This window comes from Bos indicus, chromosome 22, assembly GCF_029378745.1.
Source record: "Bos indicus isolate NIAB-ARS_2022 breed Sahiwal x Tharparkar chromosome 22, NIAB-ARS_B.indTharparkar_mat_pri_1.0, whole genome shotgun sequence".
Lineage (NCBI taxonomy): Eukaryota > Metazoa > Chordata > Mammalia > Artiodactyla > Bovidae > Bos > Bos indicus.
Genome location: NC_091781.1, coordinates 10427305 through 10444749, shown reverse-complemented (window position 1 = coordinate 10444749; position 17445 = coordinate 10427305). Strand labels below are relative to the sequence as shown.

Here is a 17445-nt window from a genome sequence, read left to right as displayed (position 1 = left end):
GGCTTTTCTTTGAAGGGGTAATAAGGTGTATTTAATTTTCTGCAGCACCATTTTTTTCTTTCTCCCAACATATATTTTCATAAAGAGGCTAGTGGAGAAAAACTTAGAGAATTTTTTCCTTAGTGACATTTTATAAGGGTCATGTAGGGTCCTGGGGCTGAATAAAGTTTGAGTAACAGATGGTAGAATTAGTTTAGAACTAAAGGAGCAGAAATGTTGCTGAATGTCCTATTGGAAGTGATGGTTGCCCCCTCTGCCCCTCTCTTCTTTCCTTCCCTCTCTCACAACATGTAAGCTGATAACATTGTGGTCTCAGAGTCTTTAAGACAAAAGAAAAACACATTCATCAGTCTTGTATTTGAAATTTATTCTTATGCCTTGATTCATTTTAAAATACGTGCATTGGAATAACTGCAGAGTGATCAATTACTATTTTTTTGTTTGATTTGCCAGTTTAGATGCAAAATCCACAAGTATTCAAGTGGTCGTTAAAGAGGGAGGCCTGAAGTTGATTCAGATTCAAGACAATGGCACTGGGATCAGGGTGAGTAAAACCTCAGAGCAGCAGGATGTTTGTGTGCTTCTTGTGTTGCATCTGCGGGAAGTGGTGGACCTTTGCCCTGTTCTGGAAACTTCAGGCTTTTATGGGTGGGATTGTTTGAGAACTTCAACAATAAATATTTATTGAATACCTATTCCATGCCGGGCAGCGTTCAGGAGAGTAAGGAGGTCAGGGATGGAGTCATGAGGCCGTTTAAAGGTTGAGTGTTCTGAGCATAGAGAACAATACACACAAAGACCGCAAAATGGGAGCTTGCCTGACATGCTGAAGAACTAGCAAGGAGCTTGGGGTGTCTAGGACGGGGTGGTGGGGGCACTGGCAGAGTAGCAGGAGGTGAGGCCTGAAGGGGAAGCAGGCTGAGCATGCAGGAACTTGTGGGATGCTGTACAATCTTTGGCTTTTACTCTGGATGAGGAGGGACATGATTAGAACATTTTGGGCCAAGAGGTAATGTAACATGGTTTGGCAAGTTTTATAAGAACTCTTCTGTCTGCAGTGTGGAAAATAGACTGTAGCAGGACAGGACAGAAGCAGTGGTATTCTTTGTTGATGATGATCAACAAAGCTCTCAGAATTTGCTGGTGTAGGGAGTAAGAGAGAGGAGCCAAGAATGCCTTCAAGGTTTTGGCCTGTGCAAATAGAAAAAGAAGCTGCCATTTACTGATGGGAAGGCTGTGAAACAGGCGGATTTGGGAAGATCAGAAATTCATTTGGGGGTATGTTAAATTTAAGATGTCTGTCATTTGGATCCATGAGTGAGTTTGGAGTGCAAAGTAGAGGTTTGCTCTGGAGATAAAAATTTGGTGTAGTGCATTTAATGGTATTAAAAGCCGTGAGACTCACACGAAGAGACACTTGACATGATTAATCATTAGGGAAATAGAAATAAAAACTTCAGTGAGATCCCACTTGACATCAATTAGGATGTTTGTTATAATTAATTAGTTACTAAAAAGATTGTCACCATATCCTGCCTGCCATGTGCTTCATACAGTGGGGTGTCACTCCAGGACCTTTCTTCAGATGTGTAAGCTCCCTCATCCGTTAAACCTTTGATGTCTCAAAAAGGAAATATTGGCAAGGATGTTGATACTTTGGAGCTCTTGTACATTGCTGGTGGGAGTATCAAATAGTGCAGCCACTGTGGAAGAAAATTAAACAATTGCCATATGATCCAGAAATTCCACTTCTGGGTTTATACCCAAAAGAGTTGAAAGCAAGGTCTTAAAGAGACTTGCACACTCATGTTCATAGCAACATATTCATGATATTCCAAAAGTGGAGGCGACAGATGAGTGGATAAACAATATATGATAAATACATAGAATGGAATGTTATTCATCCTTAGAAAGGAGTGAATTTTTGACAAATGCTAGTACATGGATGAACCCTAAAGACAGGATGCTAAGTGGAATTAGCCAGTCACAAAAGGACAAATACTGTTTGTTTCCACTTATATGGCATACCTAGTGTAGTTAAATCTTTAGAATCAGAAAGTAGAATGGTGGTTCCCAGGGACTTGGGGGAGGGGGAAATGGAGAGCTTTTGTTTAATGGGTACAGTTTCCATTTGGGGAGATTTCAGAGTTCTGGACATGGAAGTTGGTGATGGTTGCACAATATTGTGAATGTACTTCATACACCTAGAGAGGGTTAAAGCGGTAAATTTTGTTAATTATTTTTACTGCAATTAAATATATCTGTAAATTTTTAATAAAGGAGTTTCCTAATACAGTAATAATTTTTGTACAATCTGTGAGCCTGCATGAGATCATCGAGAGAGTGAGTGTAGACAGAGCGGAGGTCTAGGGATGGAATTGTGGATTATCCGCTGTCAGGGGAGCCGAGACAGAAGCAGCAGGCCAGGCTGAGACCCAGGTGAGTGAAGAGGAGGGAATGCCAGGGCCTCGTGAAATTCTGGAGCCCAGAGAGGAGGCTCCTGCTGAGTTAGAACTCTTCTCCCAAGAGCATTTTCTTCCTGGAGTCAGTCCAGAAAAGGGAAATTCAGAAAGACTGGGAAAAACGAGTAACATAATTATTTACTTGTTTCTTTGCACCTTGTAGAAAGAAGATCTTGAGATTGTGTGTGAGAGGTTCACCACAAGTAAACTGCAGTCCTTTGAGGATTTAGCTCATATTTCTACCTATGGCTTTCGGGGTGAGGTAAGCTGAGGATGAAAGCAGAGTGTAAATATCCTCCTATGATAACATTTCTGCCGTTTGGCAGCCTGTGTTTCTCAACAGGTCAGTAAGGTATCACACTTTTTACTCGTTCAGTTCAGTTCAGTCACTCAGTCATGTCCGACTCTTTGCAACCCCATGGACTGCAGCACGCCAGGCTTCCCTGTCCATCACCAACTCCCAGAGTTTGCTCAAATTCGTGTCCATTGAGTCGGTGATGCCATCCAACCATCTCATCCTCTGTCATCCCCTTCTCTTCCTGCCTTCAATCTTTCTCAGTATCAGTGTCTTTTCTTATGAGTCAGCTCTTCACATCAGGTGGCCAGAGTATTGGAGCTTCAGCCTCAGCATCAGTCCCTCCAGTGAACACCCAGGGCTGATCTCCTTCAGAATGGACTGGTTGGATCTCCTTGCAGTCCAAGGGACTCTCAAGAGTCTTCTCCAACACCACAGATCAAAAGCATCAGTTCTTTGGCGCTCAGCTTTCTTTATGGTCCAGCTGTCACATCCATACAGGACCACTGGGAAAACCATAGCTTTGACTAGATGGACGTTTGTTGGCAAAGGAATGTCTCTGCTTTTTAATATTATGTATCTCCAGAGACACCCAAGTCTCTTGATGGAAGAAGACTGTACCACTTACCAAGTTTTCTTGTCCCAAATCAGATGTGAATCTCAGGCAATACTTAGATCTGAGTACCAGTATACCAAAAGTACAGGGAGAGAGGGAGCATGGTACAGGGGCTGAGACTGGGAAATCACGTGATAAAAAACTTGTTTCCTATAAAGTGAACTGCACAGGGGAAGAAAGGCCAAGAAGGGAGCAAGAATCAGAGGTTAGGGGGATTTAAGAGGTATATGAGCCAGCTCCAACGTGTGGGTATTACTTGGATCCTGATTTGCACAAACTAAAATTGTTTTGAGACAGGTAATTGAACTCAGATTGATTATTTGATTTTATTGAGAAATTACTGTTAATTTTCATGATATAAAAAGTTTCATGGGGTTTTTATTTTTTGAGTCCTAATCTTTTAAGTTATATTCTGATGTATCTATAAATGAAATTATATGGCCTATCATGGGAACGTATGATATAGAAAATGGATAAAAATACTTTTAAGACTAAAATAACTTATATTTTTATGACAATACTCTGTGAATATAAAGATATCATTCAGTATATGTAGGACTACATAAATTATAATGGCTACATACTGTTCTATTACTTACTTGTCCTGTAGTCTATTTAAAGGTTTCCTGTTGAACGTTTATGCTCTGTGCCATTTCTTTCATGCCTAATGCTCTGGTGAACATTCACATGTACAGTGTGTTTTGTTCAGTTAATTTTCTTAGGATAAATTTATAGATAGAATGTTTGTGAGTAAAAATACGCATACATTTCCAGTAACTTATATTAGCTTCCTATTGCTGCTCCCCTAAATGACCACAATCTTAGTGGTTTAAAACAGTACATGTTTGTTATCTTACGGTTCTAGACGTAGGGGACATGGGTATCACTATGCTAAAATCCAGGTGTTGGCCGGGCAGTGTTCCAGCTGTATTCTGGGGGCTTTGGGGTACCAGAGAAACTGTTTGGGGGTAGTTATTTGCGGGGATGAGAGTGAAGGGAAGGGAAGGGAATGGAGCCAATTATTTTTCATTTTAAGCCTTTTTATAGTTTTTAAATTTTTTATCATGTGAATGTATTTTTACTTTGATTTTTTTCTTTTTTTTAATTAAAAGGCAGCTTTTTATGACCCAGTTGCCACAATTCAGATCAAATCCAGGTGGTCTGAAGCACCCTCCAGCTCACAGTGAGCTCCAAGTTGTTCCAGGAAGGAGTAGCATCAGACTGTGAACCTTGAGGTTCCCCTGACTTCAAGTAGGTCTCACGTCAGCCCTGGCAAAGCAGTTTCATTTTGACTTTGCAACTTCCCAAGTCAGTTCCTAAGCCCAAGGCCTTCTGTAGCCTTAGCCCAGTTGTAGGGTATCTTTGGGGTTGTGATTAAACAGGGAAGATTTACTGAGGGATTGCTATGTGCCATCCATGTTTTCAGCCCTTTGTATGTATTAACCGTTTCACACTTGACAACTCTGAAAGAGTAGGTTCTATTATTATTGTCCTGTTTGACATACTGGGAAACTAACACTCAGACTTTAAGAAGTGTGGCTGGAGTGCACAGCTGGAAAGTGGCAGAATGGGGAACTGAGCCCTGGCAGTTTGACTCCAGAGTCTGTGCGGTTATCCTCTTACCCCAGTGCCTGTACAAAGGCCCCTGAAGCAGCTGGATCATCTGCCAGTGGCTTGCTTTCTTCATGGTGTTGGGTAGTGTTGTAGTTTTGGATGTATTTCATGTCCTTCATTATCCAAATCTCGAAATCATTAAAAAAAAAAAGTCTCAAAATCGTTTACATATTTAATAATGAAAATTAGGACTTCTCTATACCTCAGATGGTAAAGAATCTGCCTGCAATGAAGGAGACCTGGGTTTGATTCCTGGGTCAGGAAGATTCTGGAGAAGGGATTGGCAACCTACTCCAGTATTCTTGCCTGGAGAATCCTGTGGACAGAGGAGCCTGGCGGGCTATAGTCCTTGGAGTCGCAAAGAGTCAGACTGAACTGGGTGGAAATTAGCTCATCACAATTCACCAGGAAAGTCCAGCTAGGACCTGGTAATCTCTGAGCCTGAGCCATGGTCCTTGTTAATGAACTGAAGCTGCCACCACTGTATTTACTGTTTGTGCAGATGTTGTCACATATCAAAATGCTTAGGTTGTGTTTTTTTATGCTGTGATGTCCTGTGAAAGGAGATACAGGTTCCAAAGGAAGGGCCAGTGAATCAATCTTGATTTTCAGGGGGAAAAATAGTCATTTAAAAAAAAATTTGTTTTGTCTTAACTGCATAATTAAGAATTTTTATTTCTAAACATAAAATTGCTTACAGAAAACAGTTTTGAATACAGTTTACAACACTGTCAATTTGGAGTGATTCCATTATCCTATTTCTGAAGGTAGCTTTAAAATTGTTAGAAGACAAGTCATTGAGAATATTAAATATGCCTATAACTCTACACCTGAACACAGTTGCTGTTAACATTAATTCTTGGTTGTGTTTTCTTTTAGGACTTTTATATGTATATATTTTTTCCCCTTTTGTTCTAGTAATTGTGCTGTAGATTCCGTTTGATAGCTTCCTTTTTTTTTTTAACCTGTCATCAAATGAGTGAGCAGAGTGCTCGTTGTTGCCATTTGTTAATACAAAACAGAAGAGGCAATTTAGGGAACTTCTCCCTTAATGCGAGATGGGGGTGACCCAGGAGTGGGCGTTTCTTTCACTCCATGTCCTTTGCTTCCTTAGGCTCTGGCCAGCATAAGCCACGTGGCTCACGTCACCATTACAACCAAAACGGCTGACGGGAAGTGTGCATACAGGTATAGTGCTGGCCTCTGCTTAGCGTATAGATTCATCCCGAAACATGCTTTGTCCTGCAACTCAATGTAATCCTGTCTAAACACGAATGTTACCTTTTTTTGCCTAGATCTTGGGTACATTTTCTTTCCTCCCTTTGGATTAGTTGGTAATCCAAAGGGGTGGTTGTAAGTAATAATCTTCCTTCATGAACTTGTGAAAGGTCCACTGTAACAGATTACAAGTGCCTAGCACCGTGTCTGTTACGCTGAGGAGGGCTGAGTCAGTGGGAGCTGTGATGTCACTCTGCCCCTTGGCCCTTCAGCAGGGCATGACTTTGGCCTGATTACGCGGCTGTGGCTGGGGTGCCAAAGGATTGTGACTCCTTAGCTGCCTCTGATCCCGGCCACACGTGAGTGCCACTGTGGATTCCTTCCCACAGGTGTCCATTGGCTGTCTCTTATGCTGGCACAGAACAGGAAGGGGATTCAAGGAATCAAAATCATGCCTTTGCTGTCATAACCGTTGGCCATTACTAGTGAAAGATGGGTATTCAAATCTAATTCCTGCCAAAAAGGAGAATTTTTTTCTTATCATACAGAGTGTTAGTTTATACAGAAAACAGCTTCAACAGAGGGCAGTTCAGTCTGTTTCTCAGCCCTCTTCCACAGATGAGTGTGTGCCGTCCATGTTATGGACGATGGAGCATTTCAGTCTGCAGCACTTGGTGCTGAAGGGGGTTGACTGGATGCAAATTGCAACAGCCCTAGGACCTGGCTGCAGATATGATTAGAATCTCTTCTCACAAACAGGGGAGGCGCTTGTGAGTGAATGTCTTCTGAAATAGCCTGGGGCACAGACTCCATTTCTTTGCCTCTGGAATGTTATGCCCCTGCTTGGGACCTCTATAGCTTCCCCTGTGTGGCAGGATGAAATCCAGAATCTTCCAGAATCTTCGTCATAGCAGCTCCTGCGCTCCCCAGGTGCTCAGTCCATCTTCCCAGCCTGTCCCCACAGCTGTGCTGCTACATATTCTAAAGCTTCTGTGCTTTTGTCTATCTTTTCCCTTCCTGGATGGACTTCCTGCCCTCTCCACTTGAGAAGAGAGCAGTCAAGGGCCCAGGTGAAGTGTCATCTCTTCTGTGACACTTCCTCCCACCCTACCCCAGGCTCAATGTTTTCCTTCTCTGGACCACTGGCGTCTTGTTCCACACTTCAGGAAACAATCTGTCCCCTCACTAAATCAAGAACCTCCCAAGGTCTGTCTCTATTTCAGGGTGTTTACAGGCCTGATACATGATAGCCTTTCAATAAATGATTGCAGAATTATTGAAAAAATGTTACTGTCATCTTAGGCAGTGTCATAAGTTTTGTTTGTAGCCCAGAACTCAGAAACTAAAAATGTAGTAGTTGGTAAACAAAAAAATAGGGATCTTTTCCCCGCTTCTTTGGTACCCATTTAGGATGGTTATGGAAGTAGAAAAAGGGAGGAAGCTGGTAACTCAGACAACATATAACATGGCTATATTTTAATCTGTTGTTGATGTAACTTACTTTTTTACTCTTTGGAGAAGTATCTATTCTCTATTAGCTACCAGTATCTCTTATGTTTTCTGATAGAGCTCATTACTCAGATGGAAAGCTGAAAGCACCTCCTAAACCGTGTGCAGGCAACCAAGGGACCCAGATCACGGTAAGAACGGTACACAGGAGGTGACGTTGTTGATAAAGAGGTTTGTGTAAATACTGAAATAAAAGGCAGAATTGTTTCTGAGTTCTCAAAGGATTGATATAATGAATATTTACCAGTTAATAGAAGCCTCAAGATATCACCCTATAAGAAAGAGAAATGATGATTGATTTTTGTGACATGGCAGCCTGCCCACCACCTCCTTTATTTTAAGAGGCTGGGAGATTCTTCTATTGAGATGGCAGAAATTGGTGGCAGGGTAGCTGCCATTGAAAGAACCTTAAACGTGACTCCAGAAGACAAGTCCAGAGTCCTAACCTTGCCACTCAGCAGCAGTGTGTCCAGAGGCAAGTCATTTAATGGCCGTTCATCTTACTTTGCTCCTCTATCAAAGAAGGATGGCACAAGGAGTATCTGACCACTCATTCAAAGGGCACTTGAGTAACACAATTGTGTTATGAATCAGGAGAAAGGCTGTTAAGCTGCCTTATTCCTGTGGTGCCACGTTTGGTGTGTTTCTCTTCCAGGAGCCCATGAATCACCCTGCTATCACGTTACACGTGCCACCCCTGCACCCCTGCCCCAGCCAGGGCACATCTGCTTGAAGGCCCCAAGCCCTGGGCGTGATGAGGCAGGTGGGGGGCGCAGCAATGAGGAAATGAACGTGTACTTTGCATCTCATGTTGACCACAGTATGATTTCTAAGAACCCCCAGAAGATCTAACATTATTTCTAGTTTGCAAAGGTTTCATGCCATGTGGTGTCACAACGGTTTATAGGTTTATCTTTGCCCCACTGAATCCTGTGCTGTTTTGGGCAGGACTGTGTATTTTATTTGTTGTCTTATTCCCAGCACAAGGCAAAGAGCCTGACATGGAGGTGGACCCCAGTGCCTCTCTGAGAAATCAGTGAGTCAAGTGGGAGCCTTGCTTTCTCTTGTTAAGGCAGCCCTGTCTCCTGCCCTGTCTTCTAACACTTAGAACTGTGCTGGTGGTGAACACAGTTGGACTCTCTGCCTTAAGACCATGCTGTACTTCCATATACTTCTGTGAATTTACAAAAAACAACCTTCTGTTCAGGTGGAAGACCTTTTTTACAACATATCCACGAGGAGGAAAGCTTTAAAAAACCCAAGTGAAGAGTATGGAAAAATTTTGGAAGTTGTTGGCAGGTACAGTCCACAATCTGGGCATGGGTCGCTGAATCATTCTGTCACCAGAGAAATGTGTTCTGGTGTTAGAAATGGAGAAGAGTTGCAGAGCTAAATGGTAAGCAGCAATACCAGCCCATAAATTGTTTCTGGTCAAAGGTTAGGTCAAGGTTATTCTCTCTGTCTCTGAAAGAGAATAACGTGCAGGAGGTGTTCAGGCTACATTCTCAAGATGTCTTTAAGACAGCCCAGATCTTCCGAGTTTGTGAAAATAAAATCAGAGACAAGGAGGAGTAAACGAATTCTGGGCTTTCTGTCACGTCCCCAGGGGAGAGCAGTTGTTTGCTCTATCTGTGAAGGGTCTTTGGTGGCAGGCAGAACAGACTGTAGCTAACCTAGGCCCAAAAGAGATTTATTGAAAGGCTAGGAGTGACTCCGCAAGTAGAAGGAAGTGTAGACAGCTGCTGCTTGAAGAGGCCAAGAAGCAAGGTGGCTTCAGGGTTTTAATGTAGTGTCTGCGCCCCAACGCTTTTCATTCCTCTCCTGAGTCTGCTCAAGAGTGTCTTCTGGGAGAGTGCATCTGATTGGCGTAGCCTGGGTCCCCCCCGTTGTGTGCCCACATCTGTGGGGAGGTGATTTCTCGATTGGCATTCTCAGAAAGGATATACAGGTGGAAGGGGGATAGGTGGTGTCCCAACGGAAAGAGTAGGGGCTGTTAACAGAGGGAGAAGGGACCCAGGGCAGGTGAAAACAGCATCATGTTCAGGATTGACTTAACTTGCTAGTATAGTGGCCCCAGCATGGCTCCTTGAGCCTGCGAGTACTTGAGTTGCAACAGAGGTGTGTTAACTATTTCTCAGTATTGCTACAAAATCTAAAATCAGTAAAACACGTGCTTCTAATAAGGTGGAATGGACTTCATTAGATAAAGTCCACTCTGTTAATAAAGTGGAATAGACTTCCTCATCAAGTTTCTTTGCTTTTTCCCCTGGAGTCATATGAATCAGTATCAGAATGTTAATTAGCTCCTGTAAATAGAGGCATTCTGGGTGACTGTTTTGGTTCTAGGTGTGGTAAGTGAACTGTTACTGAATAAGTGCGTTTTGCTAGGCACAATCCTTCAGTTCCTGGGCCCCATGGAGGGAGGAGGAGTAAATGGGAGCCAGCGGAGGAAATGCTGGGAGATCCTGAAGCAGGACCTCGTGGGGAGGAAGACATGGGTGAGGAGGGGGCTGTGTTAGGGTCTCAGAGAGAAGAACAGTACAGGGGGTGGTCAGGCTACATTCTCAAGAAGTTTTTGAGGCCACTCAGATGAGTTTGGAAATAAAACTAGGCAAGGAGGAGATTGTATTGAAATACCCTCAAGTCTAGTCAGCGATGCATGGAAGCAAAAGAGAAACCTGTGTTTTGTTCATTTCTGCCACATTTAGCAATGAGGTCTTCATGCAGTCTCTGCTGGTTTATTTTCATGTGGGCAAAATATGATATTTAAAGATATGTTTGTTTGTATGTATCTTTGTGTAGATTAGTTAACTCCACTCATTTAACTACAAGGGGGCTCCTTCTCCTATGGTGCATTTGGCTTCTCTTTTTTACTATTTTGTTTTTTTCTCTGCCAGGTATGCAGTACACAATTCGGGCATTGGTTTCTCAGTTAAAAAAGTAAGTTCTTAATTTATAAAGGATGGTTATGTATTATAAAAGTAAGAAGGGCTTTTTTTTTTTTTTTAGTAGTTGGCTATGGAGACAAGGTCATGGTATTTCAGTCAGCCCTGTTCTCTTTATCAGCAAGGTGAAACTGTAGCTGACGTCAGGACCCTGCCAAATGCCACCACCGTGGACAACATTCGCTCCATCTTTGGAAATGCTGTTAGCCGGTATGCTGATAACTTGCATTTTTTAAAATCTTCTGTGTTCTGTCACATTATTTTGGAATCTGTTTACACTTGCCTGAAGAGTTTTTTTCAACCAAGTGCAGGCTTGTTTTTATGCTTCAGGCTTGTCGTGCTTCAGATTATTTTGTATAATCAGTGCTTCTTGGGTGCACGTCATATCCTAGGTGGTCTGGCTGCAAACTGTGTTTTCTCTCTAGGTCTCTGTCTTCAGAACATCTCGGGTGTAGAAGAATTCTGTCCTCCGTTGTTCCCGCTTGTCCTTGTATTTTCATAATTGTCACTGGGATTGCATTTATTACCACTCAACATTTATTCTGGGCTTTGTGCCAGAAGTTAAAGATATAAAAACAAGTAAAATGTTTCTGCACTTGAAGACTTCCCTGTCTGGTGGCAAGCAGTGTCGTGTCCCTAGATCTTCATGGTCAAAGCCTCAGCAGGAACATTGCTTGTATTCTGGGTTTCTCACGACATTCCCCTTGATGGGTGAAAGCCACTGTTTCAGTACATATCCGTAGCTTAATCTCAGGGCTTTGCAAAGCCCACAGTGTCTGCGTCATAATCAGAGGGGACAATACTAAGCGCCTTCTGTATGCCAGGCAGGCCCCAGAAGCTGGGGGTACACAGGTGAATGGGACCGCCCCTGACTTTACCTTTTCCAACAATCTTAAAAGCAGGAGCAGTAGTCCAACGACTCAGTTTTCTACTCCAAAGGGGACAAGTTACTCACCCTTTGAACAAAATCAGGTTCCTAACTAGAGAACAGTCAATTTGCTTTTAATTACCCTTTTGTTACTTATCAAGTATTAAAGAATTATTTTTCCAGTTCTGCTCCCAGAGCAAACAGAGTTCTGTTGACCAAATTTTAAGACCCAGTGAAACTTTTAAGAGCTCCTTGGCCAGATTCTAAGATTCAGAATTAGTTGTTATGAAACTCTTAGACAGTATAAGAAACTGGAAATCCCACGGAGGAGCAGGTCCCAAAAGAGGTTTCCCGAAAACCAGCCTCTTTTGGGGAGAGAGGGCCTGCTGGTTCGCTGCATGGGGAAGCATGGGAAGCTGTGCTCTACGCAGACTTGGAGTACACACCATTGCCTGTGGAGCATCAGCTGTCCTTCCAGGAAGCGTGTAATGAGCTTCTGCTCCTTGCTGGGCACTGTGCTGCGGGGTAGAGATGGGGAGGAGGGAATAAAGCAGGAAGGATTCTTGTCCTCAGACGACTCATTCTCTATCTGGAGAGACATAGGAAATAATTATTACATTCATTAGTGACTGCGCTCAGTGGCTTAAAGGAAAAGTATAAGGTGGGGCATCTCCTGAGATTAGGGAGAGAGATTGTCATGGAAGGCTCTTTGAGGAGGTAATCCCTAGATACAGCGGGTAAGGAGGAATTAACTAGCCGGTGTGTGTGCCAAGTCGCTCCAGTCGTGTCCAACTCTGTGAGCCCATGGACTGTAGCCCTCCGGGCTCCTCTGTCCACAGGATTCTCCAGGCAAGAGTACTGGAGTGGGTTGCCATTCCTACTCTGGAGATCTTCCTGACCCAGGGATCGAACCAGTGTCTCTTATGTGTCCTGCTTTGGCGGGCAGGTTCTTTACCACTAGCGCCACCTGGGAAGCCAAACCAGCAGAGGGAACTTTCCAGCTGGAGGGACTAGCACTTGAGAGGCCCTCAGGCAGAAATGAGCGTGGCTCATGGGGGGACCTTGTTTCATCTTAATAGATGTCCCTGCTCCTCGTAAACACACTCTGGGGGGCACCACACAGGAGCCTGTTATGTTCCCCATCAGCAAAGTAAGAGATTTTCAGCAGAGATGATTTCGTTGGAATCTCGTCTTTGGGGCTGAGTTACTAAGATACATAGAAGTTTCAGCAAAACAACATCTCAGAACTTGACTTGCCATGTCCCAACAGTGACAGTGACGACTGACATATCATAAATGCTTGGAAAGTGTAGCTAGGTGGGTGAATGGATGGCTAGATGGGTGGGTGAGAGGTTGGATAGACAAATGGGTGGGGGGGCCTGGACGATCTTAATGAACCAAGTCTCTGGGATCCACACTTGGCAGAGTCAGTTTACGGGAAGGAGCCCTGATTTTTCCAACTCTGATTCTTTAGAGTGTTTGAATTTTCCAGGTTTTTGAAAAGCCTCAAAATTTCTCATTTTTCCAACCAGAGAATTGATAGAAGTTGAATGTGAGGATAAAACCCTTGCCTTCAAAATGAATGGCTACATATCCAATGCAAACTATTCAGTGAAGAAGTGCATCTTCTTACTCTTCATCAACCGTAAGTGAGAAGGAGCTATGTGGAGAAATCACTCCACAGGGAACTTTCAGGGGCCATGGAGGAACTTCTTATCCACAGGTTTGATTACACCCAGGGAAACATGCAGAAACGTGGTTTAATTAGGAAGTAGTTATTTCTGCCCTGAGTCTCCCCAGTCCTCTCACACGTGCTCAGTGTTGGCTGCCGGTTGCGGAGTCAGGTTCTTGCCTCTGAGAGGATGCCCAGGAGAGGGCATCCCAGCCCCTGTGAGCCAGTGCAGCTTCCTCCCTTCTGGCCTCAGGGCCTTACCAGCAGGCCCAGGGCAGACCTTTGTTCTCTTCTTACATAAGACCCACTGTTGGAAATTGCCCGCAGGGCACAGGGAGGGGGTATTTTAGGTGCAGGCAGGGATTTTTCCTTCTTTTAAATGAAGTGTAGTTGATTTACAGTATTGTATTAGTTTTAGGTATACAGCAAAGTGAATCAGTTACACACTTACGTATATATTTTCGGATTCTTTTCCATTATAGGTTATTGCAAAATATTGAATATAGTTCCCTGTGCTATACAGTAAATCTTTGTTGTCTGTTTAACATACAGTGGTGTGTATTGGTTAATCCCGCGCTCCTAATTTATCCCTCTTCCGCCTTTCTCCATTGGTATCCGTAAGTTTGTTCTCTATGTTTGTGAGTCTGTTTCTGTTTTGTAAATAAGTTCAATTGTAGTATTTTTTACATTCCACACAAAAGTAATAGAATAATTTGTCTTTGATTTATTTCACTTACCATATTGCTGCAAATGGCAATATTTCATTCTTTTTTATGGCTAATATTCCCACTGTAAACGCTTATACAAAAATACACACCACGTCTTCTTTGTCCACGCATCTGTTCACGGACATTCGAGTTGCTTCCATGTCTTTGCAGCTGCGAATTTTGGGGTGCATTTGTTCCTTTTTGAATTGGAGTTTTCATTTTCTCCAGATGTTGGATTATATGGTAACTCTATTTTTAGTTTTTTTTTTTTAATTAATTTTTATTGGAATATAGGTGCTTTACAATGTTAGTACGGCAAAATGAATCAGCCATCTGTGTCCATATATCCCCTCTCTTTTTTTTTTTTTTTAATTAATTTTATTTTATTTTTAAACCTTACATAATTGTATTAGTTTTGCCAAATATCAAAATGAATCCACCACAGGTATACATGTGTTCCCCATCCTGAACCCTCCTCCCTCCTCCCTCCCCATACCCTCCCTCTGGGTCGTCCCAGTGCACCAGCCCCAAGCATCCAGCATCGTGCATTGAACCTGGACTGGCATCTCGTTTCATACATGACATTTCACATGTTTCAATGCCATTCTCCCAAATCTTCCCACCCTCTCCCTCTCCCACAGAGTCCATAAGACTGTTCTATACATCAGTGTCTCTTTTGCTGTCTCGTATACAGGGTTATCGTTACCATCTTTCTAAATTCCATATATATGCGTTAGTATACTGTATTGGTGTTTTTCCTTCTGGCTTACTTCACTCTGTATAATAGGCTCCAGTTTCATCCACCTCATTAAAACTGATTCAAATGTATTCTTTTTAATGGCTGAGTAATACTCCATTGTGTATATGTACCACAGCTTTCTTATCCATTCATCTGCTGATGGACATCTAGGTTGCTTCCATGTCCTGGCTATTATAAACAGTGCTGCGATGAACATTGGGGTACACGTGTCTCTTTCCCTTCTGGTTTCCTCAGTGTGTATGCCCAGCAGTGGGATTGCTGGATCATAAGGCAGTTCTATTTCCAGTTTTTTAAGGAATCTCCACACTGTTCTCCATAGTGGCTGTACTAGTTTGCATTCCCACCAACAGTGTAAGAGGGTTCCCTTTTCTCCACACCCTCTCCAGCATTTATTATTTGTAGACTTTTGGATCGCAGCCATTCTGACTGGTGTGAAATGGTACCTCATAGTGGTTTTGATTTGTATTTCTCTGATAATGAGTGATGTTGAGCATCTTTTCATGTGTTTGTTAGCCATCTGTATGTCTTCTTTGGAGAAATGTCTATTTAGATCTTTGGCCCATTTTTTGATTGAGTCATTTATTTTTCTGGAGTTGAGCTGTAGGAGTTGCTTGTATATTTTTGAGATTAGTTGTTTGTCGGTTGCTTCATTTGCTATTATTTTCTCCCATTCTGAAGGCTGTCTTTTCACCTTGCTAATAGTTTCCTTTGATGTGCAGAAGCTTTTAAGTTTAATTAGGTCCCATTTGTTTATTTTTGCTTTTATTTCCAATATTCTGGGAGGTGGGTCATAGAGGATCCTGCTGTGATGTATGTCAGAGAGTGTTTTGCCTATGTTCTGCTCTAGGAGTTTTATAGTTTCTGGTCTTACGTTGAGATCTTTAATCCATTTTGAGTTTATTTTTGTATATGGTGTTAGAAAGTGTTCTAGTTTCATTCTTTTACAAGTGGTTGACCAGATTTCCCAGCACCACTTGTTAAAGAGATTGTCTTTAATCCATTGTTCCTTTTTGAATTGGAGTTTTCATTTTCTCCAGATGTTGGATTATATGGTAACTCTAGTTTTTTAAGGAACCTCTGTACTGTTCTCTGTAGGGGCTGAACCAATTTACATTCCTACCAACAGTGGAGGAGGGTTCCCTTTTCTCCACACCCTCTCCAGCATTTATTATTTATAGACTTTTTAGAGGTTAGGTCAGACTCTTAGTGTGTCGTTCACTTACCTACGCACTGGGCAGGCTCCCTCGGGTGGCAGGGACGAAGAACACTCCTCCAGCGTGTCTCAAGTTCAGAAACCTCAGTGAAGGGCCCCTTTTGTTAGGTTACGCAGCACAGCGACATCACCGAGGCAGCTGTGGGTGACGTAGTGAGCACTCAGAATAATAGTTTCCTCGCTCATAAGATCACGGCCTCTTTCATTGGAAATAAAAAGATGTGACATATCCTCTGCTCCACCAGGTCAGGAAGTAGATCGTCAACAGGTCAAGAGTCTGGGGAGAAAAGAGAGCCGTGTTGTTTGAAAATAGATCTTCCTCTGATTTTAGTCTTATCTTTCCAGCTTTTATCGTTTTCTACCCTCTCAAGCCTACCTCATCTCCTAAATTACTCTCCGCATGCAGTCAGAGATTTGTACCCCCTGAAATGCCTGGAAAATGCACTTGCCCTTAAGTCTCTGTTCAGCTGCCCCAGTGTTGGAGCTCCCTGAGCCAGCGTGGCTGCCGCCTCCCCCACCATTGAGCACACCAGCTCCAGTGGTGGCCCTTACCACGGGGAGCTGGAACTAGTTTATTCACCAGCGTTTGTTTCCCTGCTTGTAGCCCAGAGTGTATATTTGCAGAATGAGGTTCTGAGCAGGGGCACGCGGTCTGCCTGGGCTGCCGGGGAGGGGTGAGGAAGGGAGCAGGGAGGCAGAATTGGCTGTTGTTGCTGCTCTGGGGAGAGGAGAGCCCCACGCCCCCAGTGAGATGCTGGGGGATCCCGATGGTAAAGGGGGACTGATGTGGATGTCGCTCCAGCCGTGTTCTTCCTGAGCTGATGTCCTGGCATGGTATTGGTGTGCACCTTCACCTCACCCTTTAGGACACATAGGAGCTAATTCCTTTTATTTTCTAGATCGTCTGGTAGAGTCAGCTTCCTTAAGAAAAGCCATAGAAACGGTGTATGCAGCGTATTTGCCCAAAAGCACACACCCGTTCCTGTACCTCAGGTAAGGCAGCACTGAATTACTCACTCAGGATTCATAGGGAAGAGAAATTCTGTCCAGCTATCCTCTCTGAAAGAGCCATGGACTTGTTAATTAGCCCAGTGAGAGTGAACCCCATATCCCACTGGCCCTTTTCACAGGTAAAAGGCACAGTTTTCCTTTATTTATTCACTTCTGCTATAGAATCCCACCGAGAGCTTCCCTTGTGCCAGGCAGTATGTTAGTGAAACAAAAGTGAACATCGCCTTGCCCCTGAACCAAGAGGAACCTGCCTTAACCTGGCAGAGAAATCCTTTTCTCCTACGGGTCCGTCCAGCGCCCTCTACTGACAACACTTCACACTGCCACGCTCCCTTATCAGAGCTTGCAGTGATAGATGCTGGCTTTGACCTGAGGCAGTAAGTTGATGGCACAGCCTCTAAACTGACTTTTATGCAACATTTTAATGTTAGAAAGTTCTCTCACATATATTATTTTTTGTATATGTTTTTACCTCCACATAATACTGAACAGTAAGTAGGGACAGGTTCATGGTTACATATGGGGGAACTAGTCCTGAGACATTAACACATTGTT

The 17445-nt window shown here is 43.2% G+C and overlaps 1 protein-coding gene across 3 annotated transcripts in view; it reads left to right on the top strand.

Moving 5' to 3' along the window:
* Positions 1 to 17445, top strand: part of MLH1 (mutL homolog 1) — a 93320-nt gene that overhangs the window by 1964 nt on the left and 73911 nt on the right. For 2 of the 3 annotated variants that reach the window (XM_070776018.1, XM_019984189.2), the window contains exons 2-10: positions 454 to 544; positions 2626 to 2724; positions 6102 to 6175; positions 7773 to 7845; positions 8922 to 9013; positions 10612 to 10654; positions 10781 to 10869; positions 13060 to 13172; positions 16779 to 16872. In XM_070776018.1, the coding sequence (XP_070632119.1) occupies positions 454 to 544; positions 2626 to 2724; positions 6102 to 6175; positions 7773 to 7845; positions 8922 to 9013; positions 10612 to 10654; positions 10781 to 10869; positions 13060 to 13172; positions 16779 to 16872 (768 nt within the window). The remainder of the gene's footprint in view (positions 1 to 453; positions 545 to 2625; positions 2725 to 6101; positions 6176 to 7772; positions 7846 to 8921; positions 9014 to 10611; positions 10655 to 10780; positions 10870 to 13059; positions 13173 to 16778; positions 16873 to 17445) is intronic. The other variant, XM_019984190.2, reaches the window with a different exon arrangement.